Source organism: Rousettus aegyptiacus, unplaced genomic scaffold, assembly GCF_014176215.1.
Source record: "Rousettus aegyptiacus isolate mRouAeg1 unplaced genomic scaffold, mRouAeg1.p scaffold_m13_p_16, whole genome shotgun sequence".
NCBI classification, from domain to species: Eukaryota; Metazoa; Chordata; class Mammalia; order Chiroptera; family Pteropodidae; genus Rousettus; species Rousettus aegyptiacus.
Window position 1 is genome coordinate 41,051,373 of NW_023416291.1, and position 21,600 is coordinate 41,072,972.

A 21,600-nucleotide genomic window follows, 5' to 3' on the forward strand; every position below is an offset into this window, starting at 1 on the left:
CTGGATCCCTAAGAGCCTAGATGGTCCTTACGTCCTGCTCATTTTTCCTGCATCCACCTCTAATAGGCTTCCTTTTCTACATTCATAGTCACAGTCCAAGCCCCTCTTGTCCCACTCAGATGCCAGCCCAGCTCCCTCTCTGGGATCCCCAGTCCCCAACCCCATTCACTCCTTTGCCCACCCAGGCTCAAGAAACAGAGATCTGATTATTTGCCTCCCTTGCTCGCACACCCCCATGGTTGGCCACTGCCCTTGGGAAACATTTTAAGCTCTTCGACCTGGCATTCAAGGCCCTTGAAAATTATGCTTCCTGATTGCACCTGTGTATACTCCATGCTGTAGCCATGATGGCCTCCTCCATGAATGGCTGAAGGTTCTCAATTCTCACACTCTAGGTCTTTACCCATGCTATAAGCTCTGCCTGAAACACCCTGTCTTTCCTTCTGCACTTGGATTAACTGAGCAGCGACAAGTAGCCTGAATCTCCATGGAATCTTCCAGATCCCACTAACAGATCCTAGGAGGCTGAATCTTCCTTCTCATGGACGGAGAGAAATTGTACTTCTCCGACTTCAGGGTACCCCGGGGCATTGAAATCCTCACTCTTAGCCATGCCCTAGCTAAATTAACCTGTGAGAGGCCCCACCACTCCAAGGTTCTTCCAAGCCTCCAGACCTTTGTCCAGATAGATTCCTTCTACCTGGAATGCCTTTCCTCCTGTTTTTCTAGCAAATTCTCCATCCTTCAAGGCTCAGCCTACATAGCCCCTCCTAATTGTCATTAAATCAGAACCTGGCTGATGTGGGCAGGCTTATCTGATTCTTAAAAATAAAAAAAAAAACTGAGGCTCAGAGTACTTTTAAATAGTTATAGAGCTAAGGGGAGACGTGTGCATGATAAAGGAAGGGTTTCTCCGACATCTAGCCTCCATCCCTCTTACTACAGCTAAGGCTTAGTATTTTTGATTTTTACAAATATATGTAAAATAAGGAAAATTAAGTAATTGGGAGAGGTCTTGGGGCCTGGCCCACGCCCACCGCAATCCGAAAAATCCCGCCCCTCACTGAGGTCTCGCCATAATCAGTCCCACCATAATCAATCCCGCCTCTTCTTCTAAATCCCGCCCAATTCTGTCCCCCTCAGTTTATCACATTGCAGACTAAGCTTTCTGCATCCCTCTGAGCCTAGTCCATCGAAACCCCCACTCCACCCTGCCTCGTCCCAGCCTATCACGGTACAAGCGCTGACCAGCGTAGTCTGAGTCTGCCAGAAACAAAACTCCGCCTCATCTTGCTTTAGCCAATCCTATTCCACATCCATCCCGCTCAGCCTCCCGCCCTAGCACAGTTTCAGCCTCTCAGCTTCCAAGACTCTTCAGCTTCGTCCAACTCGTAGCTCAGCTCGAACTGCGGCCCGCTGAACTACATTTCCCAGGAGGTGTCGCGGCCGCGCCGTACCACGGCGGGCTGCGAAGATGGCGGCTTCCTAGTGAGCCGGGCGCCGAGTAGGATCGAATCTCAGGCTACGGTGAGCAGAAGTTGGGGGGTGGAAGCGTGCAGGGCGCGTCTCTAGAGGCCCTGCTCCCGTAGCCCCAGAGATACAGCCCCTTGCCTAGGTTGAAGCTTCCTTTTCCAGCCCTGGTTTCTCCGACATCTAGCCTCCATCCCTCTTACTACAGCTAAGGCTTTGTTTTCGTTAGAGGTTGTGGGGGCTGCAAGGCTCTCAGAGACCACCCCGGGCAGCCCGCAGCCCATTACCCAGATACGCATGCTGTCCTACTGGTGTCCTCTCTTTCCTTAAAGATACCTGTAATACACAGATCCGCGCCCCTCCCTTGTGCAGACACTCCCAAGGCCCACGGGAGAGAATCTCAGAGGTTACTATTCTTTTTTTCACCGAAACAGTGTCGGGTAACAGAAAACCCAAGTCAATCTGGTTTAATCAAGAAAAGAAAGTTAGTGGCTTATAAGACTGGTTCCTGGTGTAGCTGAATCCAGGTGCTCAGAGTCTGCTGTTTTGGGGTGAGCATCACTCAGGCAGGCTATCTTTACCCTCTTTGAGGCTAAAGAGGCTCCTGGAAGCTCTTGGCTTGTATCTTCTCTGCAACTCTTAACAAGCTCCTCTCCCCTAATAATAACACTATTGGAAGCCCCAGAGCTGCTCCTCACTGGCCTGTGTTCGGTCATGTCCCCATCTCTGAGTCATTCACAGTGGCCAGTTGTGCTCATTGGCCAAGGAGGAGGGGCCGGGGTTAGCCCTACAGAAAAAAATAAGAGACTATTACCTTATGTCAGAGTGGATGCCAAGCTGATACTGTAAAGGCACCTATTCTGCGGATGAGAAAATAGACCCTGGGAGGAGGGACTTATAGTCAGTGAGCTGCTGGTACCCTGGCCTGCCTGGGAACCAAGTATTTCTAAAATCCCTAAGAGAAGGATTTTGGCTTCCCCTATCCCTACTTTATCCAGCTACTCAGGAGCCATGGAAGTGACAGAGCCCAGCAGCCCCACTGAGGAGGAAGAGGAGGAAGAAGAGGAGGAGGAAGAAGAACAGTCAGTGGAGCCAAGGCCCCGCACACGCTCCAACCCCGAGGGGGCTGAGGACCGGGCACTGGGGGCCCAGGCCAGTGTGGGCAGCCGCAGTGAGGGCGAGGGCGAGGCGGCCAGTGCTGACAGTGGGACTCCCAACCCTCCGGGAGCCGGCCCCAAAGCCTGGCAGGTGCCTCCACCAGCCCCTGAGGTCCAGGTGCGGACACCAAGGGTCAACTGTCCAGAGAAGGTGGTAAGTGGGAATTCAGCCATGAGCTCAGAGGCTGTAGGGGATTTTAGGTTAACAGTTAGGTTAACAGTCTTTTTATATGAGTTTCCTGGAGCTGCCACAACAAAGTACTACAAACTGGGAAATTTATTCTCCCACAGTTCTAGAAATCAGAAGTCTGAAATGTACATTCCCTTCAAAGCCTCGATGGGAGTATACTTCCAGCCTTTTCCAGCTTCAGGTGGCTCTAGGCATCTTTGACTTGTGGCTGCATCACTCCAATCTCTGCCTCCATTTTCATATGATCTCTGTGTCTCCTTTTCTGTCTCACAAGGAAACTTGTCATGGGATCAAATGATTTTATCTCAAGATCTTTACCTTAATTATATCATTAAAGACTAATTCTAAACGAGGTCATATCCTTAGGTTCTAGGCAGGCGTATCTTCTGGAGGCCACAGTTCAACCCACTGTACCCCTGTTTCCTTGAGTCTGTGTCAGACTCCTAGTCCAATGCTCTTTCTTCTGAGCCACTACATTCCAAACTGGATGGCTTGGCTTGGAGTTGGGGGTCATCTTATTGCCTTTTTAGACAGGGCTGCTTGAAGCGGGCCAAGCGTGTGGAGGTGGTGTTAACATCCAGTCTCCAGGTGCTGCTGGTCACAATGCCTTCACCACCCTCCAACTTTATTGCAGATCATCTGTCTGGACCTCTCAGAGGAAATGTCACTGCCAAAGTTGGAGTCATTCAACGGGTGAGAGGGACATTTTGGGGCTTGAATATGTAGCCATGGTTGGGAGGGGCCTGGTCCCCAAAATGCAGGGCTCTCTCTCTGAGTCTGGCCTGGGGCCTGTCAGTATCAGAGTGTAGCAACAATACCTGGTAATAATACAGCATCTGCTCACTGGGTTCTATTCTAAGTGTGTGAGAGCTGTCATATGACACCCATGACACACTAATGACTTGGAAAGTCAGTAAAGCAAAGTGACTTGCCCAAGGCCTCACAACAAATGGACAGAGCCAGGATTCAGATGCAGGCCTAGCTGACTCCGAAGTCCTTTCCCTGAGCAGCTGGGTATCCGTGGGATGGAATGGCAGGGCCTGACATGGACCAGAAGTACAGAGATGGTAAAGACAAGCCCATTTTCCCCTCGCTGGCACCCCTAACCACCCATGGCTGAGCAAAAGTCATTGGAGACCTCACAAGGGTCAGATGTGAAACCCAGGCTGGCCAGAGGGACCCATTTGGAGAGGGCAAAAGATGGAGAGGGTCAGCTGGGCAAGGTTTGTTGTTGGGCTCCACCACCCCTCTGCTGCGTGTCCTGGGCCTCAGCCTCGTTGTGGGGCTGTGGAGTGTTCCCCAGGATAGATGGGTGAGGGGCTGTCCCCTGAGGTCAGGAGGTTTCTCTTTAACCACTGCCCTCACTCTCTGTCCCTCCTTAGCTCTAAAACCAATGCCCTCAACGTCTCCCAGAAGATGATTGAGATGTTCGTGCGGACAAAACACAAGATTGACAAAAGCCATGAGTTTGCCCTGGTGGTGGTGAACGATGATACTGCCTGGGTGAGTCTGGGGCAGGGCTGGGGCTCCCTGGGGTCTCCTGGGGGTAAGGGAGCACTCTGCTGATGCTTATGCTTCCCCACAGCTGTCTGGCCTGACCTCTGACCCCCGTGAACTCTGCAGCTGTCTTTACGATCTGGAAACAGCCTCCTGCTCCACCTTCAGTATCCTTCCAGGGAAGGGTGTGCTACGGGAGTCAGCAGAGAGGGCCTGGCTAGTCCTATCATCCCCAGAATCTAGGAAGTCTGAACTTCGGAGGTGGCCAGCTCGGACTGGCTCAGATCCAGATTTCAGCTCTGCCACAACAAGCTTGGGCCAGTCACCTTTCTGACCCTCAGTTTCTTCATCTATAAAATGGGAGGCAGCGAACCTCTTACCTCATGGGGTCCCTGCAGAGATAAAGTCCTAACAGAAGCAGACCAGCTGATTTGGACTCCTGTGTGTCAAAACAGCACCCACAGGGGGAGCACTCCATGCAGGGCCTGTTAAACAGACAGTACTCAATAAATGACAATATGTGTCTGAAAAGTCACCACTATAGCACACTTTATGCTAATTTTAACATGAAAGGCTCATGTGCAGCCCAAAACTTAAACAGAATATGATCCCTGTGAATTAGAAAACTGGTGAGTGTCGGGAGGAGGACAGGGACACCCATGGATGGCTCTTTGCTTGTGAGGAGAGTGGCCCCGGCCCTGAGGGAAAGGGGGGATTCCAATCACCAAGGAGCCTCAGGACATCTGATGCCAGCCCACTGGTTTATAATCTGTCCTGGGGGAAAATAGGCCAGAGAGGGCAGGCGACAAGACTAGGGTCACATAGCACATTTCCCGCACAGTGGACATAGCACTAGGCTCAGAGGTGCCCAGGGTCTCTTGGCATCAGAATGAGGGAAGCCACTGACCCCTCCCACCTGTGCTCTGCCATCAGCCTTCTCCTTAGCATTACTGCCAGATCTGGAAGGTCTCTTCAGCCTCATGTAAGTCCTCCCTTCCCTGCATCTCCTCTCCATGTTAGTCCCATGACGACCCTATGAGGCTCTACTCAATGGTGTCAACCCTGAGGAATGGGGCAGCAGACTTTTTCTATAAAAGGCCAGATAGTAAATATTTTCAGCTTTGCAGACCATGTAGTCTCTGTCATGATGACTGGACTTAGCTGTTGTACTCCCAAAGCAGCCCCAGACCATACTAAAACAAATGGGTGTGGCTGTGTGCCAATAAAACTTTATTGACAGACATTGAAATTTGAATTTCATATTATCTCTACATGTCACGAAATATTCTTCCCCCCCCCCCCGATCATTTAAAAATATCAAATCCATTTTTAGTTCACGGACCCTACAGTTCCAACACCTATTTCTGTTGCCTTTACTATCATGATTAACTTGGTACAAACTTCTCAGAAAATTTTGCAAAAGAACCCATGGGGTAAATTCATAATGCAGGATATACAGGATCAGGGAGTAGGGAGAGTTTTTAAATTTTGCTAGACATTGCCAAAGCACTTTTCCAGAAATTAGGCCTTGTTTACTTCCCCTGGCACCAGGATGGACCGTGCTGATGAAAGCTTTGCCTGTGTGATTGTCGGAAGAGGCCACATGTTCTGCTTTGGTTTTCTTTGAGCCTTTTCTCCTTCATTTTTAAGCCATTTGATATTCTCTCAGTGATTTGTGTATCTGTCCCCTTTACCTATTTTTCTGTGGGGAAGTCAGCTTTTCTGTTGTTTGTGATCAACTTTGCTTTTGACATAGGAAGGACCTTAGCCCTCTTCTTAGTGCTGTCGGCTCAACATGAGATCTAGCTGTGGCCGAGTGGGGAAATGTGTGCTAACTTAGCATATAAGATTGAATCCCTGGCTAGGTGTCTCCTGGCCTGGTGGGACAAGGCCAACTCCAGGCAGTGATGGGGGATGCTTAGGATGGCCAGAGCATCCAGCTTTGGGGTTAGCAAAGCCTCCTGGATGGAGCAGGAGAGGTCAAGCAGATGAGTAAGGCTGGGGAGGCGCTCTGAGTAGAGGGAACAACACGTGGGAAAACTCAGAGGCAGCAGTGAACTTGGGAGGGGTTAGATGGGGCCTTGTGTGCCCAGCAAGGGTGATGACAGTGGGAGACCCCCAAAATATGTTCTGATCTGTCCTCTTTCTCCCCACCGTGCAGCCAGCAGAAGACGGAGCTGCCAGTCACAGAGAACGTGCAGACAATCCCGCCTCCATACGTGGTCCGCACCATCCTTGTCTACAGCCGCCCACCCTGCCAACCCCAGTTTTCCCTTACTGAGCCCATGAAGGTGACCGAGCCCTGGGAGAGGGTGGTGAGACACTAGGAGGGACTTCCTGAGCACAGGAGCTAGGGCACCTACAGACGCATTCCCAGAGTCTAAGGCAGAAGCTGGGGAATTGTGGTCATGAGGGCACAGGGTAACCTGAGTCCCAAAGGCTAGTGTTCTTCCCTTGCAGAAAATGTTCCAGTGCCCATATTTCTTCTTTGATGTTGTTTACATCCACAATGGCGCTGACGAGAAGGAGGAGGAGATGAGCTGGAAGGTGAGGCTATGGTGGGTGTGGGGCAAGTGAGTATAGATGGGATGTCTCAGGACCTGTCTACCTGGCATCTGGAGGACACCACCTCCTGGATCCTGGTCATTCAGTCATTCAACAAGCATTTCCACATATCTGCTGGGGGGGTTCATGGAAGCTGTTGGGGTAGTGGGCCCGGGAGTACCTAGGGACCTGCCCACCTCATTCCCAACATCTGCTTCTCTCTCTTCCTGCCTTTGCCCTAGCTATACCCTCTGCTTGGAGCACCCTTCCTTCCCTGCCTTCCCAGGCTCTGCTGGTCATTCATGTCCCAGCACTGATCTAGCTGTAGAACCTCAAGTGGGCCACTTACCTCTCTGAGCCTCAGTTTACCCAGCTGTGAGCAGGGAGAGTTGAGACCAGCTTCTACTCTTACCTTGATATCCAAGCCAAAGATCGCTACCTTGGGGAGCCTTCCCTGCTCCTCAGGGAAGATTGCATGGGGCCTAGAAGGTAACCTGCATCCAGCTATCTCCAGACTGGGAGCTCTGGGACTGAGACCTCAGTGTCCTTAACAGTGGGCGGGCGCAGGGAATGTTTGCTGAATGAAGGAATGTTTTCTGCCTGGCAACATTTCTTCATCCTTCAGAACCCACCCCTATTGCCCCCTCCTCTGGGAAATCCTCCAGGGGCATGGAGGGCCTATCAGGAGAATGCCTGCCTGAAGAACCCCTTCCTGGCCCCCTACAGGACATGTTTGCCTTCATGGGCAGCCTGGATACCAAGGGCACCAGCTACAAGTATGAGGTAGCGCTGGCTGGGCCAGCCCTTGAACTGCACAACTGTATGGCCAAGCTACTGGCTCACCCACTGCAGCGACCCTGCCAGAGTCATGCCTCCTACAGCCTGCTGGAGGAGGAGGATGAAGCCACCGAGGTTGAGGCCACTGTTTGAACCATCCCCGTGTGTCCAGCCTTCTTGTACAATGAAACCCTTGGTCTAGAGTGCCGGTTCTCAAACTGCCACCCATTGGACCCCTGGGGGTTCTTCAAGGAGCCACCCAGGGTTCTAGGAAACATTGCAGGGACTGGGCACCCATTCCCTGTATTTCCCAGTGCACATCCCACTCTTTATCAGTTGTAATTTTGTTCTTCCTTGTGCAGTTTTTGTCATCAGAATAAAAATCTGAGAAATCCCTAAGTGAGGTTCAGACTAGTCACCTTGTGTTAATTGGGGTCTCCTTGGTTGCAAGTGAAAGAAATCCCACCCATTGAACAGGAAGGGAAATGTCTTGGTTCTTGTGGATGAGAAGCCAAGGTACAACTTCAGGCTTGGCTGTATCCAGCTGTTTAGACAACGTTGCCATCTGGGTGGGCTTTAATACCCTGCATGTTTGGTGTTCAGTGTGTTCTGCTTTCCTCCCAACCTATGGAAAGGGGTGAGATGGCTGCATCCACCCCAGGAAAGAGAGTACCCACCAATAAGGGTTCCTGGTAGCTAACTGGGCTCAAATTAAGGGGAAAAACAGACAAAACCCTAGCAGCCATTACCAAACAGGAACAGGAGCTTAGAGCTTCAGGGAGAAGCCTGCACTAAACTGCCCGCCTTTTGCTCTGAACTTGTAGGTTGAGTCAACTTTTATAAAGGAGTTCTGGAATTTCAACCGATAGTATGGATATACCCCCTAACATCCAATTGGAGCTGGCAGCTGTACCCTCATGAGCATCTTTGACCAATCAGGGCAGTGCTTTTTGGGACCAATCAAACTGAGGATTTGGAGTCTGCATTTGCCTAAGGGGCTTTGATATGTCAGGTCCTCTCTGGCTGGGATGTGCTCATTCCTTTTCCACCAGACTGGATCTCTGGCTGGAGCTCACACACTAAGGGCAGTTGCTGAAGGGGATGGTGTTGCTCCACATTGAGGTGTTTTGAGTAAAGGCTACTTTACTACACCCCAAATTAGGGCTTCCTGTTGTCCTCGTTTAACAGCTGTGACCACTCCCCAAATTCCAGCCTAAATAAAGTGGGGGCTCCCAGCCACCCCCATAAGACACCTTTCCTGGGCCATGGGCCAGAACTCCAGGGATGTTCTGATTGTCCAGGTCTGGATCAAGCCTCTTGAGGGAGGGTTACAAGTCCACCAGGAAATAGTGTGGGTGCTCCTCAGAAAAAGGAAGACAAGATAGACATAACAGGTCCACTATTCAACTCTCTTTCTGGAAAATGAACAATTGTGAAAAAAGTTCACCAGCTACATTCTCATGTCTACATAAAATGAAAATAGCTTCGTTGAACAACAGCTGTTCCTTCCCACCAGCATTTATTGGGCACCTGTGTTTCAGGCCCCTGTGATGAAACTCTCGTTCAACATCACACCAGCCTGGAAAGGATTAGTCTCCCCTTTTGCAGATGGGGAAACTAAGGCCCTGTAAGTCCCAGCGCCTAAAGTCATGGACTACCAACTCCGGGAGACTGAAAATGCGCGACACGTCTGGAGGCGGCAGCTGTTGAGTGCGCGCTAACGGAGGCCTCTTCCACAGAGGGTTCCGCTGCAGTCACCGCCAGTTCCCCCAGTTGTAGCTCCACCTCCTCCAGAAGGGTGCGTTCGCATTTCCCGTTTTGAGATGAGATAGTGGCACACCAGGCGGACTTCATCTCCCCCGCCCCCGACCCCGTGGGCCCTTATCGGCAGCTCCAGGTCCCGCCTGAGCGCCACTAAGGGACCGAGCCCAGGAAGGGAGGCACTGAAACTCTCCAACACCGAAGTACACGCGAGTGCGGCGTGGAGAACCCCTAGCTGAGTAACCTGCAGCGCACGCTGATGCGGACACCCGAGCCAAGAGGCGGGGCAGCGCGTGCGCACAGGGGTGCCGCGGAAAATTTGAAACTGGCAGACGGCACCGCGGGGATAGGGGACCGGGCAGTATGGGCGCAGCGACAGGCTTGGAGTGGAGGCTGCGGGCAGCGCTGCGGGAGGAGGAGCCGCGGTGAGGGCAGGGCTTGGTGCGGGGGGGGCCAGGTAGGGAGGCGAGAATTGTGGTCCATTCCGAACCCCTGATCGCAGTGTCGTGGCGGAGCTGCTGCGCCGTGGCGCTGACCCCAACCTGGTGCTCCCGGATGGCGCGGCTGCCGTGCACCTGGCAGCAGGAGCCCAGCACCCGGGCGCTCTGCGATGCCTCAAAGTCCTGATGCGTCGAGGCGGAGACCCCAACGCTCGGTGAGGCGGGGCCTAGGTCCGGGACAGGATCTACCGTGCAGTGGGGGGTCTCCCAAGTTCAAGGGCGAAGCCTTGGAGTACAGAATAAGGTGTCTCATGGTCCAAGGATGGGGACTTGAAGCCTGAGGGCGGAGCTTGCGGAATCTGGGGAGGGATCCTGAGGGTTCTAGGATGGGGGCCAGGGTCTCAGACCCAGCATGAGGTATGGGGTTGCGCTGGGGCCAAAGTAGGGATCAAAGTTTCGGTTCTGCGGGTAGAATCTCTAGGGTCAGAGAGCAGACATTTGGGTCTCAGCCCGAGGGCTCAGGATCTGGGTATCAAGAATGGTGTCCCGGGCTGGCGGATGGGGATGGGTGACTAAGGGCCAAGGCTCCGGGTCGGAGATCGAGTTCCTTCCTCCGCTGACCCCTCCTCCACTCCTGCCCCAGATCGGCCGAGGGGCTGACACCGCTGCACGTGGCCGCGGGCTGGGGCTGTCTCCGCGGCCTGGAGCTGCTGCTGAGTCAGGGAGCGGACCCGACGCTGCGTGACCAGGTGAGGGGCCCAGCTCCGGGAGCAACCGGGCGGACCCATAGGGACGTAGGGAGGGAAGAGGGACCTCGGGCGCCCCCTGCTGACTGTGCCACTGCAGGACGGACTCCGTGCTCTGGACCTGGCGGAGCAGCATGGGCACCAGGACTGTGCGCACGTCCTGAGGGAGCTCCGGATGCTGACCAGGACTCCGACCCTGACCCGGCTGACCCGGGCAGAGACCGAGGAGCTAGAACCTGAGTCTGGCGGTGAGTGGGGCCTGCGCGTCCACAGGAGTTTGGCCTCTGGACCAGCTTATCGGATTGTCTCTCACTGATGTCCACAGTTTACTGCTGGTTCTGACTCTCACGGCCAGTATCTCTCTAGTCAACTCTGTCTGACTTCACTCTCTCTCCTCCCTTTGATTCCAGCTGCCTTCTTCTCTCTCTCCTCCCTTTGATTCCAGCTGCCTTCCTCTATCTGATCCAACTCCTATCTCTGGCTCTGGCACTCCCTTTCCCCTCTTCTTTGACCCCCACTCTCATTCTCTGCACCAGGCCCAAACCTTAGGGGAAAGAGGCTGAACACCAGCCCCTTTGGACCTCCTGATGTGACACTGGACTCCACAGCACTGGGCAGAAGTGACAACAGGGACATGGGCCTGGAAGCTGGCCCCAGACCCCCCAGCTTTCTTGCTCACTCTGAGATTGCTGACAAGATTGACAGCTTAGAGTCTCCCCAAGAGCTGTGGGACTGCAGTTCAGATGCCTCCTTTGTCACGGCAGTTGAGGCCTCTGGCGCTGAAGACCCAGCCCGCCACACTTCCTGGTGGGCTGTATCATTGCCCCAGACCAAGCAGCAACTACTGCCTGGTGTCCAGCCATCTGAGAGGATGCCTAGGTCTCCAGGCACACCACAGCAGGCGCATGGAGCTGTCATGGCCTTCAAAGAGGCTGAACTAAATGCCCGTCTACAGGCCCTGACTCTAACCTTGCCAGATGCCTCCCCCAATGCCATCTCCCTTCCAGATGCAAGCCTAGCCCACAGCCCCCCTCAAGAACCACTGCCTGGATCTTCCAACTTTCACTTCCTAAAAGACGACCAGGTGTCCTTTGAGAGTGATGTGGCCACCCTCTGGCTGACAGAGGATGAGGCAAGTTCCACAGGTGGCAAGGACCCCTTTCCTTCTTGCCGGTGCCTGCCGGACCCCACCATATCTGACCTGGAGCTGCCGCAAGGGCTCTGGGCACTTGGCAAGAGCCCAGGCCCCATCACGCCTTCTACCCGGCAACACCACCTTCGACGACTAGAAGAATCCCAGGCTGCTCCCGGTTAGTCCCTTCTGGGCATCCAGAGTTCAAAGAGCCTCCAGGAATCTCTGGAGACCCTTTGCTCTCAGTCTCACTTCTCTCTTTGTCACTGGGAACCACTACTTTTTGTTTTCCTTGACTCAGTTTTCCCTCCCAGGCCCAGACTTTTCAGGGTACAGCCCAGAGCTAGCTGAGGCCCTGAGGACAGGCCGAATCCCAGACGCTCAGGCAGACGAGGATGCACTTGCTCAGCAGTTTGAGCGGCCAGATCCTGGCAGGAGGTGGCGGGAAGGAGTTGCGAAGTCCAGTTTCACATATCTGCTTCTGGATCCCAGGTACTCAGGGCAGTAGTGGGACCCAGAGGTGGGAAATGGAAAATTCTAAGAGTAGTTCTTTTTTGTTTGTTGAAAAAGATAATTTAATTTTAATTAAAGTAATTAAGTTCAAATGCTTATTTTTTAAAAAACAAAAAGTATTGCCTAGCTATGGGTTTGGTTCTTATGTGCTGTGTGTCCTCAGAAAGGGAACTGGCCCTCTCTGGTCATCAGCTTCTTTATCTATAAAGGGTGGTTAGAGCCGTCTCGAGCTGCTGAGTGTCTTTGAGGAGCAGCCACAACTCTGCCCTGTGAGTTCAATTTGTTCTGTGACCTTAGAGACTTTCTCTAGGGCAACTCTTGTCTCTTTCCTCTCTGAGCTATCCATTTCATCCAGGGAGACTCAGGACCTGCCAGCCCGAGCCTTCTCACTGACCCTGGCTGAATGCCTTCGGACTTTTGTCCATGCCATCTTCTATGTGGGCAAGGGGACACGGGCTCGGCCGAATGTCCACCTCTGGGAGGCCCTTTACTACCATGGGCGGCCAGGAAAACAGGTGTGAGGATAAGGACCAGGGTCAGGGTGGGGGCAGCCAAGCTGTGGGCAGGTAGAGAGGAAGGAGGGGATTGAGGGGCCTACCCTTGACCCTTCCTTGGCCACCCCCAGGGCTGCCCCAAGGTGCGCCAGATCTTGGACATTTGGGCCAGTGGTCATGGCGTTGTCTCCCTGCATTGCTTCCAGCATGTGATCGCTGTGGAGGCTTACACTCGAGAGGCATGTCTTGTGGATGCTCTAGGTGAGTGCCTGGCTTGTGGGATGGGGTTCATAGGAGGGTACTTGATCTACCAGTTCTCTCATGCCTTCCCTCTCAGGGCTGTTTGTTCAGTGAACAATTATTGAGCAGCAGCAACGTACCTGTACATATTTTGTTCCTTGGTTGATCCCTGCTTGAAGGCAATACACAGTGGGTTGGTTCACTGTCACCTACGTCTACTGGAAGTTTGCTGAGGCTACTCCTGTGACCTCATCCCCAATCTCTCTAGGGATCCGGATGCTGACCAACCAGAAACAAGGACACTGCTATGGAGTGGTGGCGAGCTGGCCACCTGCCCGGCGCCGCCGCTTGGGGGTACATCTGTTGCACCGTGCCCTCCTTGTCTTTCTGGCTGAAGGTGAACGAGAGTTGCGACCTCAGGACATCCAAGCCCGTGGCTGAGCACTGTGAAATTACCCATCCAGCCTGGGTAGCAATCAGGGTGTTCAATTGTTCCAGCAGCCTCGTTCTTAGAGCATCCCTCTATCTCCAGCTCTAGAAGGCTGGTGAAGCCGGCAACAGGGCAGATCTCCTCAGGCTACAAGAGTACTTTGTTACAGACAGAACTGCTGGAAAGGTAGTGAGCTCCCAGGGAGGAGAACAAGTAGACCAAAGGGTTGTTTGGAACATTTGGCACTTTGAAATATTCCAGTGTTTTGGCAGTTTGGTCCTGTCTGGGTGAGCAAAGTCCACTTTTATCTACCAGACACAGGGGACCAATACTGTGGGCTGGAGGCTTCCTCAGCCAAATGAATGGAACCTGCCCCAGCTCAAGAGCTGGGTTCTGCTGCTTTCTGGCTATGGTACCTCAGATCAGTAATTTGTCTGTTTGAGCCTCAGTTTCCTCAGTTGTACATTGGGGGCAGTGAGAGGTCTTATCTCACAAGTCATTGTGGTAATCCAATTAAATGAAGTTATGCATTCGGGTGTGGCTCAGAGCCCTTCACTGAGGGAGAGGTGACCCAAGTGGAAAGTCTCAGGAGGAGAAGGGAGTTGCCCTGATGCTCGGGAAGAGCCGACTGTGTGTGGTGACAGGAGGCCAGGGCTGGGGAGGGTGTGGGGCGTGGGTGCGAGACACCAGTTCTTGGGATCACTGTGCAACACAAGCTTCCTGACGTTGCTTCTCTGAACCTGTTTCTTCCACCATAAAATGGAATTAATAACCTTAATTTCTGGTGATGCCTTGCGATTTCGAACTATTCAAATATGCAAAGAGCTTTAGTAAAATGTCAGGCCAGGGTACTGGTGAGGTGTTGGAGGGATCACTTCAGTTTTCCAGAAGTTGCTTCTTCAAAGCGTCCATTGGTTTAGGGACTTGGGGAGATCCGCTGCCTCATTGGGTTCACCACCTGCCTGTCACTGCTACTCAACCAACCAGGTCCTGCAGGGGGTGCAGGTTCATGTCGGTTACTCCACTGAGGGGATCCTTGGCTCCCCATGAGCCACAATGGCTGTTTTTGTAATTAGGTACCCGGCCTCTAGACCGGGTCTGGGCTCTCCCACTTTAACTGAACTGAAGAAACCTCTCTGAACTGGGCAGCTACACAGACGCCAAGTCTCTTGGTAAAGAGACAGCAATTAAAACAGCGTGCCATCTGCCCAGGAATTCACAAACAGGTGGCTGAGAAAGAGAAAAGATTTGTTAGTTTCCCAACCTCAGCTCTACTGACACTTGAGACCAGATGGTTTTTTGGATGAGGACTGTCTTTGTGTTGTAGGGTGTCTGATGGCATTCCTGGACTCCCCCCATGAAAGGCTGACGTGGCCCTCTCCCTCCTCGTTGTAACAATCAAAACCAGGGACAGCCATGCCTCTGGCGAGAACCCCTGGACTAAACAAAAGGTCGGCTCACAAACCAGTGGAGAAAGGAGGCAAGAGGCAACAACAAAGACAATTGTCTCCTTTCACCGTCCCCACAAACCACAGGTGTACCTAGATATATTAATATAAAAGACAAGCAAGAACACGGCCATAGGGTAGGAAAATCCACCGGACAGAAAAAGATTTGGTGGCCTCAAAATAAAAATAATCTTTATGACGAAAGCTACCCTAAATCAAGTTGAAAGATAAAATGGGATGGTAAGAAGCACTGAATTGCTGGGCGGCATGGGGTGAAGGGGACTCAGTAAATCCATGGGTCTCAAGCTCTCATTTCAGGGCCTCGTATACAGCTGGCACTCAATTATGGCTACCTGGCCTCTGCATGGACCTCAGTTGGACCTCCTCCCCTCCAGGGACTGGGAGCTCACCCCATGACTATCTGTCTTCTGCTGGGAATACTGTCCAAGCACCCCTGCATTCAGAGGAAGGAGGGGAAACATGGAAGCTAGCCTGGAAGGCCCTGAGCGGGAAGCATCAGCCCAATTTGTAGATGGGGAAATAGGCCTCAGGGCACCCCCCACCCTGCAGTCACCCAGCACAGGTCCGGAGGCTCAGATTGTCACTTCTTTTTATTGAGTTACAAGTTGAGATGTGCAGGTTCAGTGGCATCAGCCCCCCAAATCCCTTCCCCCTTGGGTGACAACAGCTCCCAGCACTGAGGAATGGGGAGAGGGGGAGGGTCTTGGGCAATGGGGTGGGACCCCGAGGGTCCCTGGATCAAGCACTGCAGACACGGAAGACAGCGGGGTGGGCGGCCTGCCTTGGCCATGGCCTTGAGCGGGGAGGGGGCTTCTGTACAAGGTCATTCTCCACGGGCGTTCCAGCTGCCACGGGATGGGCCCCATAGGACGCAGGCAGAGAGTGGTGTCCACCTAGCTCCCTCAAACACCAGGCCCCAAACAGCCAGCCTAGGGTTGTCTCCCCCGCCTGAGCCCGCTCACCACCAGAGCGAACAGCTCGCCCAGGTGATCCTGGCTGCAGACCTGAAGCCGGCTTCCGTCCTGTTCCTCGCTCCTTGGTGATACCTGGCCCGCCCAGCGGCTACTTATTCTCCTCTGGCGCCACGGGCAGGGGCGCCGGCAGGGCTTTGGGTAAGGGTTCAGGCTCCCAGAGCAGGAATTCATGGAGTAACGTGTTGACCGTCTCTGGACACTCCAGCATCACCATGTGGCTGCCTTCATCAATGAGCTTCAGGAAGGCCAGGAGCAGGATCTGCATGGGAGACAGGCTCAGGGCGGGTGGGGCCAGGGTGCCCTGGCCTCCCTGCCAGCCAGCCATGGCCTGCAACATGGGGAAGTCCCTCTTGCAGTCTACTCTTTATCCCTCCACTTCTGCCCAATAGGAAGCTGGAAGATGGTCTGTTACCCTGCTGGAGCCCAACTTGATATTCACTCCACATTTATTAAGTTCCTACAATATGTCCAAAGGAGGATTTCTCAACCTCAGCACTATTGATATTTGGATCCTTCTTTGCTGTGGGGCCATCCTGTTCATTTCAGGGTGTTGAACAGCATCCCTGGCCTCCAAACACCAGATGCCAGTAGCACCTTCCCCTCTCCTCCGTCATGACAACCAAAAAGTCTACAGATATTTCTAAGTGTCCCCTGGCGGGGGGTGGGGGGTGAGGGAGCAGAATCATCAGTGGTTAAGAACTGCTGGTCCAGAGCTATTCAAAGTGTTAAAGATCCCAAGACCATTTTTTTTTGGCAATCTCTGACCTGAAGACCTCTGGCCCACCCTCTCTAAGAATTCTGTAGCCTGTTACTGGTCACTTGTACAAATCCCAGATGCGAAGTATCTTTTTATGTGCTGGGGAGAATGTATAATCCTAACAGGTAGCCAGGGAAGCCCCACTTTCTGGATTCCACCTGACCCTCAATCTAACTTCTTCACGTCCCTGGGGTTGGAAAATACAGCTGAGTCACCCTGGGTTTCAAGTGGGGGTTTTGGGGGTGTGGTGGCTGAGGTCCCATTCCCTACCTCGGCCATGCGCTGGTCTTCTTCCACTGGCACAAATTTGTCGTGCATGCCGTGGACGAGCAGGACAGGCACGGTGAGCTCGGCGTGGTAGACCTCATCACCCTCGGGCCAGTACTGGCCACTCATCATGGCCCTCAGGACGAAGGATGACACGTTGAATGCATTGCCCTCCTTCAGTAGCTGCTTCTCCTTGGCCCCTTGGCGGGCAAAGCCGGCTCTGGTGGTGGGGAGGCACTGCTGGACCCCTTGTGCCATCCAGGCCACCAGGGGTGACCCCCATGCCAGCCCCAGTTGTATAGCCTCCCCTCCCACCCAACTTGGGGGAGCACTGCGGTCTGCCAGGGCTGGGGTCACTCACTTGAGGAAGCTCCAAGCCAGGCAAGGTGACAGGCAGTGCAGGACACACGTAGGCATGTTGAAGATGGAGCAGAAGCTGGGTTCCAGCGCTGTGGGGCCCCCGCCATTGATCATGATCACTTTGTGCACCAGGTCTGGGTACTCGTGCGCCAGGAACGTGCAGAAGGAGACACTGCCCAGTGGATGGGTGGTGGGTAGGGTTGAAGGGTGGTGGTCAGCAGAGTACAGGCAGTGAGGGAGTTAATATACTCCCCTCACCCCAGAGGCAGGTCTTTGAAGGCCAAGATTCTCCCCCTGGGGACCATGGGTACCAGACTGCAGTGAAGGATGTGTGGGGCATCTTGAATGCCCCAAAATTGTGAGCTTTCATCAGATCCTCAAAGTCACCATGACTTCCAAAGGGGTAAGAATTACTTATTGCTAAGTGTTGGGAAAGTAGCCTGATTAAACAAACCCTTCATCTGCCCTTCGAAGGTCACTTTCCTGTGACTCTCTTCCCTTTAAAGATCTTCTCTCACTGGCCTCTGGTGTGCTATATCTGCCTGCCTTATACAAGGTGGGAGAGTGCAGCCCGAGGAGCCCCCCCACAAGTCCAACTCCTCACTCCCTCTACAGCCGGCCACCCATTTTTGTAAACTAAGGTTACAAGTTTGTAAATTTGTAAAATATTTTGTAAATAAAGTTCTATTGGAACACAGCCATGTCCACTTACAATTATGGCTGCTTTCCTGCTATGACATTAGAGCTGCGAAGTTCCAAAAAAGACCAATGTATGACTACAAACTTAAAATATTTACTATCTGGTCCTGTAAGAAAAGATGTGCCAATCTCTGCTGTAAAGAGGGACAATAGGACAGGCAGAAATCAGGTGAACCTGACTGTACCAGTGACTCATTGTGTGCCCTTGGGCAGATTGCTTAACCTCTCTGAGCCTCTGTCTCCACACCTGTGAAAGAGTAACTGTGCTGACCTCAGAGCATTGTTATGGGGTCACAGGAACTACCTCAGATGGGGGTTCATTTAATTGGAGGAAATCATTTAGCATAAGCATCCACTGTGGTGTAATCATATAAACGAAATAAGAGCTGTTTCCTCCCATCCTAGCTTCCTTTTTTTCTGGAAATTTATGTAAAACTTATTTTTCTTGTCTAATTGCTTGGGGTACAACTGCTAACAGTGGTTCTCAACCTAGCTGGCTGATTGACTCTTGCCTTTCCCTCTGGGTAAAGGAAGGAGCAGTAGCCCTTGATGGTGATCAGACACCCAGGCTCAGAGCCTTCCATTGAGTGGACTCTCATCTAAATGCTAGATAGTATTATCTATCACGTCTTTAAGGGGGTGTAAATTATAGCAAACTGTGCCTTATAAACAGAATTTACAGGATTCCAATTAGCCCTTCCTTGGAGTCCTCTCCGGGGTGACAATTTTTTTTTTTTTTTTTTTTTAGGTGAGGCAATCCTTGGTTGACCTCACAGATTGCAAGGACCTTGTCATCTTACAATCCTTTATTTTTCATTTACACCTACAGTACCTGGTCTTCCTAGATGGTCTCCCATCCAAGTACTAACGAGGCCCGACCGTGCTTAGCTTCCAAGATTAGATGGAATCGGGCACATTCAGGGTGGTATGGCCATAGACCGATAAATTTTTTAAGTTATTTGAAGACAGTATTTCTCAGCTGGGGTGATTCTGCCCACCAAGGAACCTTTGGCAGCATCCGTAGACACTTTTTATTGTCATGATCATCAGTAGACCACTGTGTTAGTGGCATCTAGTGGGTAGAGGTCAGGGATGCTGCTAAATATCCTACAGGGCATAGAAAATAATTACCTAATCAAAAATGTCAATAGCAAGAAATGGTGTTTTAAAAAAATGTGAAACAATTGTACTCGTGGTGGGAATCCCTGTCTTGTTGCAGATGTTAATGGGATCTTTCAGGGAGGGAAATCAGCATTTTACAAAGGGGTGTCCAGTCCCTACCAGCTCCCATCCCTTACCCCCACCCCAGTGTTGGCTCACCCGTAGGAATGCCCAATGAGCACATTTCGCTTCTTGGCATAGCGCTTGAAGATGGCGCGCATGTCCTCTGCCAACGCATAGAAGGTATAGGCTGCGGCCACCTGAGGTGCTGAGCTGGCCCCATGGCCGGCCAGATCGGGAGCCACCACCTCATAGCCCAGGCGAACAAAGAAGTCCAGCTGCTCCTTCCAGATGGCCAGGGAACCACCAACGCCATGGATGAAAAAGAGCACCACGTCTGCCTGGGCACCCTTGCAGCTGGTGATGCGCTTCTCACAGTCAATGTGGATGGTCCTCTTGGGCCGCCGGGCTCGCCGCCGTCGCCCTGCACTGCCGCTCCCGGTACTGCCCGTGCCCGAGTGGCCATCACTGCCCGCTGAATCTGCCAACTCCACCTCTAGAGAGGCCGGTGGCTCCCCGGAGCCATTCTGCCCATGTAGGAGGTCAGCTCGCGGTGCCCGGCCCAGATTCTCCACTAGTAACCTCCCGTTGCGGTACACTGTGATTCGGCGTTGGCAGTGGACCAAGCCAGACCGGTCCCCCTGGGCAGTGTCAGGCAGCGACGATGGAGGTGGGGTAGGGACCGGAGCGGGTCCAGCATGCTTCACACGCAGTACACGCCCAGGCTTGACCTCCACGAAAGTGTAGCCATCGCTGGACTCCACACTCTCCAACGGCCCCACTGCATTGGGTGGCGCGCCCAGTAGGCAGCAGAAGATACCGTCAGTCACCCCGGTCAGCATGATGTGTCCTGTGAGTAGGGGTGACAGCCAGCTCAGGGGCTGTGGACACAGAGAGCCCTCTACCTCTACAGCATCTACTTCCCACACCTGGATCAGGTGAGTCACCCTGGGACACCACTTCTAGGCTCCAGTTTTTGAAGACCAAAGCTAGCCAAGCACCAACATATTTTGTCTGGTCAGTGCCCGAGAAGTGGTCAGGTACCCTCCTGGGCCAGCTTAGTCTATCTTAGAGAGGACCTGGCTATGGCTGACAAATAAGGAGCATCCATAGTCATGTAGTCAGGGAGGACTTCCTGGAGGGGAGGAGGGGTATTGTAGCAAATGTGGTTCAGCCCTAAGGACCTGCCCTAGTTCAGATTTGTAGCAGCTATGGTTTCCTAAGCCCATTCATCCATTCATTCATTCATCCATTCATTCATTCATGTATGCATTCTTTCAGTAACTCACTGTTACTAAACTAGCATGTCTTGATGGCCTCTGAAGGCATTTAAAAATGTGCAAATCTTAATGAGCCCCAATCCCAGATCTCTGAATCTGAATCCTGAAAGGTGAGGCCCTTGGGGATGTGGTTTGGGACTGAGCTCCAGAGGCCTGCCCATCTCTCCAAGACCATGGGGTGCTGGGTCTGTTTCACAGACTGAAGAAGCAGAGGCCCAGACATTGGATTCTGGGGGTCAGCCACACAACCCCCAATGGTGGACATGAAGACAGAGAAGGCAAGAACTCTGCCTGGGGTCTTCCAGGCCTCAATCCTGCTCCCTGGGCCAATCCCCCTGTGTCCATGGCAACCACAGGCAGTTACATAACTCGAGGGGGATACCCGCGCTGCACACCCCCATTGTCTTGGGCCTGGAGATGGGACCAACCCCTCGCCTGTGCCCATCCATGGCGCCGCGGGGATAACGCACGCCAAAGGCCTTCAGTGGCCGGTACTTGCTGATGGAGGGGGAGCAGGCCGCATCCCCCTACTCCGGCGGGGTCCCTACCCCAGATTGCGGAGGAGGACACGTGCGCCACAGCAGTCCCCTCCCCAGAGAGGTCCTTGCTTTCCGGGTGTCCATCAGCCCTGTGGCGGGGTCAAGGCCACTGGGGCTCCGCAGCTTCCTAAAAGTCCGAGCGCGGGCTTTGTGGTCACCCCCTCAGAAGTGGAAGCCCCGGGAACCTCGACATCACCCTCCCAGGGCCCTACTCGCTCACCTCATCGAGGGCCGCCGGGCCCGGGGCAGGGCGGAGGGGTCCCCGGCAGAGAAGTCACCGTCTGCCTGCGGGCGCCGTTTACATGATGGCGCAGGGTCGGACTGGGTGCGTCTACCGCGGGCCAGAGCCGGCCCTGGTGGGTCAGAGAGGGGCCATCCCACCGTGGCTGAGCAAACCGGCCCTTTAAGTCTCTGCATGGGGGGCGGAGCCACGTACCGACGGACGGGTATCTCGACCAATCGCAGCTGCAGGCTGACCTGGCCTAGTTACACTATCAATCAGAAGCGGCATCTCCAGGATGGGGGCGGGCTCTGGAAGCAAATACTTCGCCTTCTTCAGGGGCTTAAGGAGGAGGAAGGGATTGAGCCTGGCCCAGGGCCGAGGAGGGGTCGCAACCTCGGGTTTGGGGAGCTTCCAAGAGGC

General features: G+C 53.3%; 3 protein-coding genes and 1 pseudogene across 5 annotated transcripts; 2 read left to right on the top strand and 2 right to left on the bottom strand.

The window, feature by feature from the left end:
• The first annotated feature begins 1,371 nt into the window (after nt 1–1,371).
• BABAM1 (BRISC and BRCA1 A complex member 1) lies at nt 1,372–8,034 on the top strand. Of its 2 annotated transcripts, none has more exons than XM_016157808.2 (9): nt 1,372–1,527; nt 2,469–2,781; nt 3,452–3,510; nt 4,200–4,320; nt 4,403–4,481; nt 5,272–5,296; nt 6,476–6,605; nt 6,775–6,861; nt 7,585–8,034. In XM_016157808.2, exons 2-9 carry the CDS (start codon nt 2,482–2,484, stop codon nt 7,786–7,788), a joined length of 1,005 nt encoding a protein of 334 aa, XP_016013294.1. In that variant the 5' UTR covers nt 1,372–1,527; nt 2,469–2,481; the 3' UTR covers nt 7,789–8,034. The 2 variants fall into 2 exon arrangements, with proteins under 2 accessions (XP_016013294.1, XP_036089801.1); XM_036233908.1 differs by lacking the exon at nt 1,372–1,527 and adding an exon at nt 1,799–1,876.
• A 128-nt stretch (nt 8,035–8,162) lies between these two features.
• On the top strand, nt 8,163–14,169 carry ANKLE1 (ankyrin repeat and LEM domain containing 1). 2 transcript variants are annotated; one of them, XM_016157805.2, is made up of 9 exons: nt 8,163–9,821; nt 9,899–10,051; nt 10,480–10,585; nt 10,683–10,830; nt 11,119–11,892; nt 12,029–12,206; nt 12,583–12,742; nt 12,853–12,982; nt 13,230–14,169. In XM_016157805.2, exons 1-9 carry the CDS (start codon nt 9,760–9,762, stop codon nt 13,400–13,402), a joined length of 1,884 nt encoding a protein of 627 aa, XP_016013291.2. In that variant the 5' UTR covers nt 8,163–9,759; the 3' UTR covers nt 13,403–14,169. The 2 variants fall into 2 exon arrangements, with proteins under 2 accessions (XP_016013291.2, XP_016013292.2); XM_016157806.2 differs by having other exon boundaries at nt 12,928–12,982.
• Nucleotides 14,170–15,432: 1,263 nt separating this feature from the next.
• Nucleotides 15,433–21,365, bottom strand: ABHD8 (abhydrolase domain containing 8). Its single transcript, XM_016157807.2, has 5 exons — nt 21,178–21,365; nt 19,238–19,988; nt 17,220–17,390; nt 16,862–17,078; nt 15,433–16,093 (listed from the first exon to the last, which is right to left on the bottom strand). Exons 2-5 carry the CDS (start codon nt 19,978–19,980, stop codon nt 15,923–15,925), a joined length of 1,302 nt encoding a protein of 433 aa, XP_016013293.2. The 5' UTR covers nt 19,981–19,988; nt 21,178–21,365; the 3' UTR covers nt 15,433–15,922.
• LOC118612554 lies at nt 18,738–18,856 on the bottom strand (annotated as a pseudogene).
• Nucleotides 21,366–21,600: the final 235 nt, after the last annotated feature.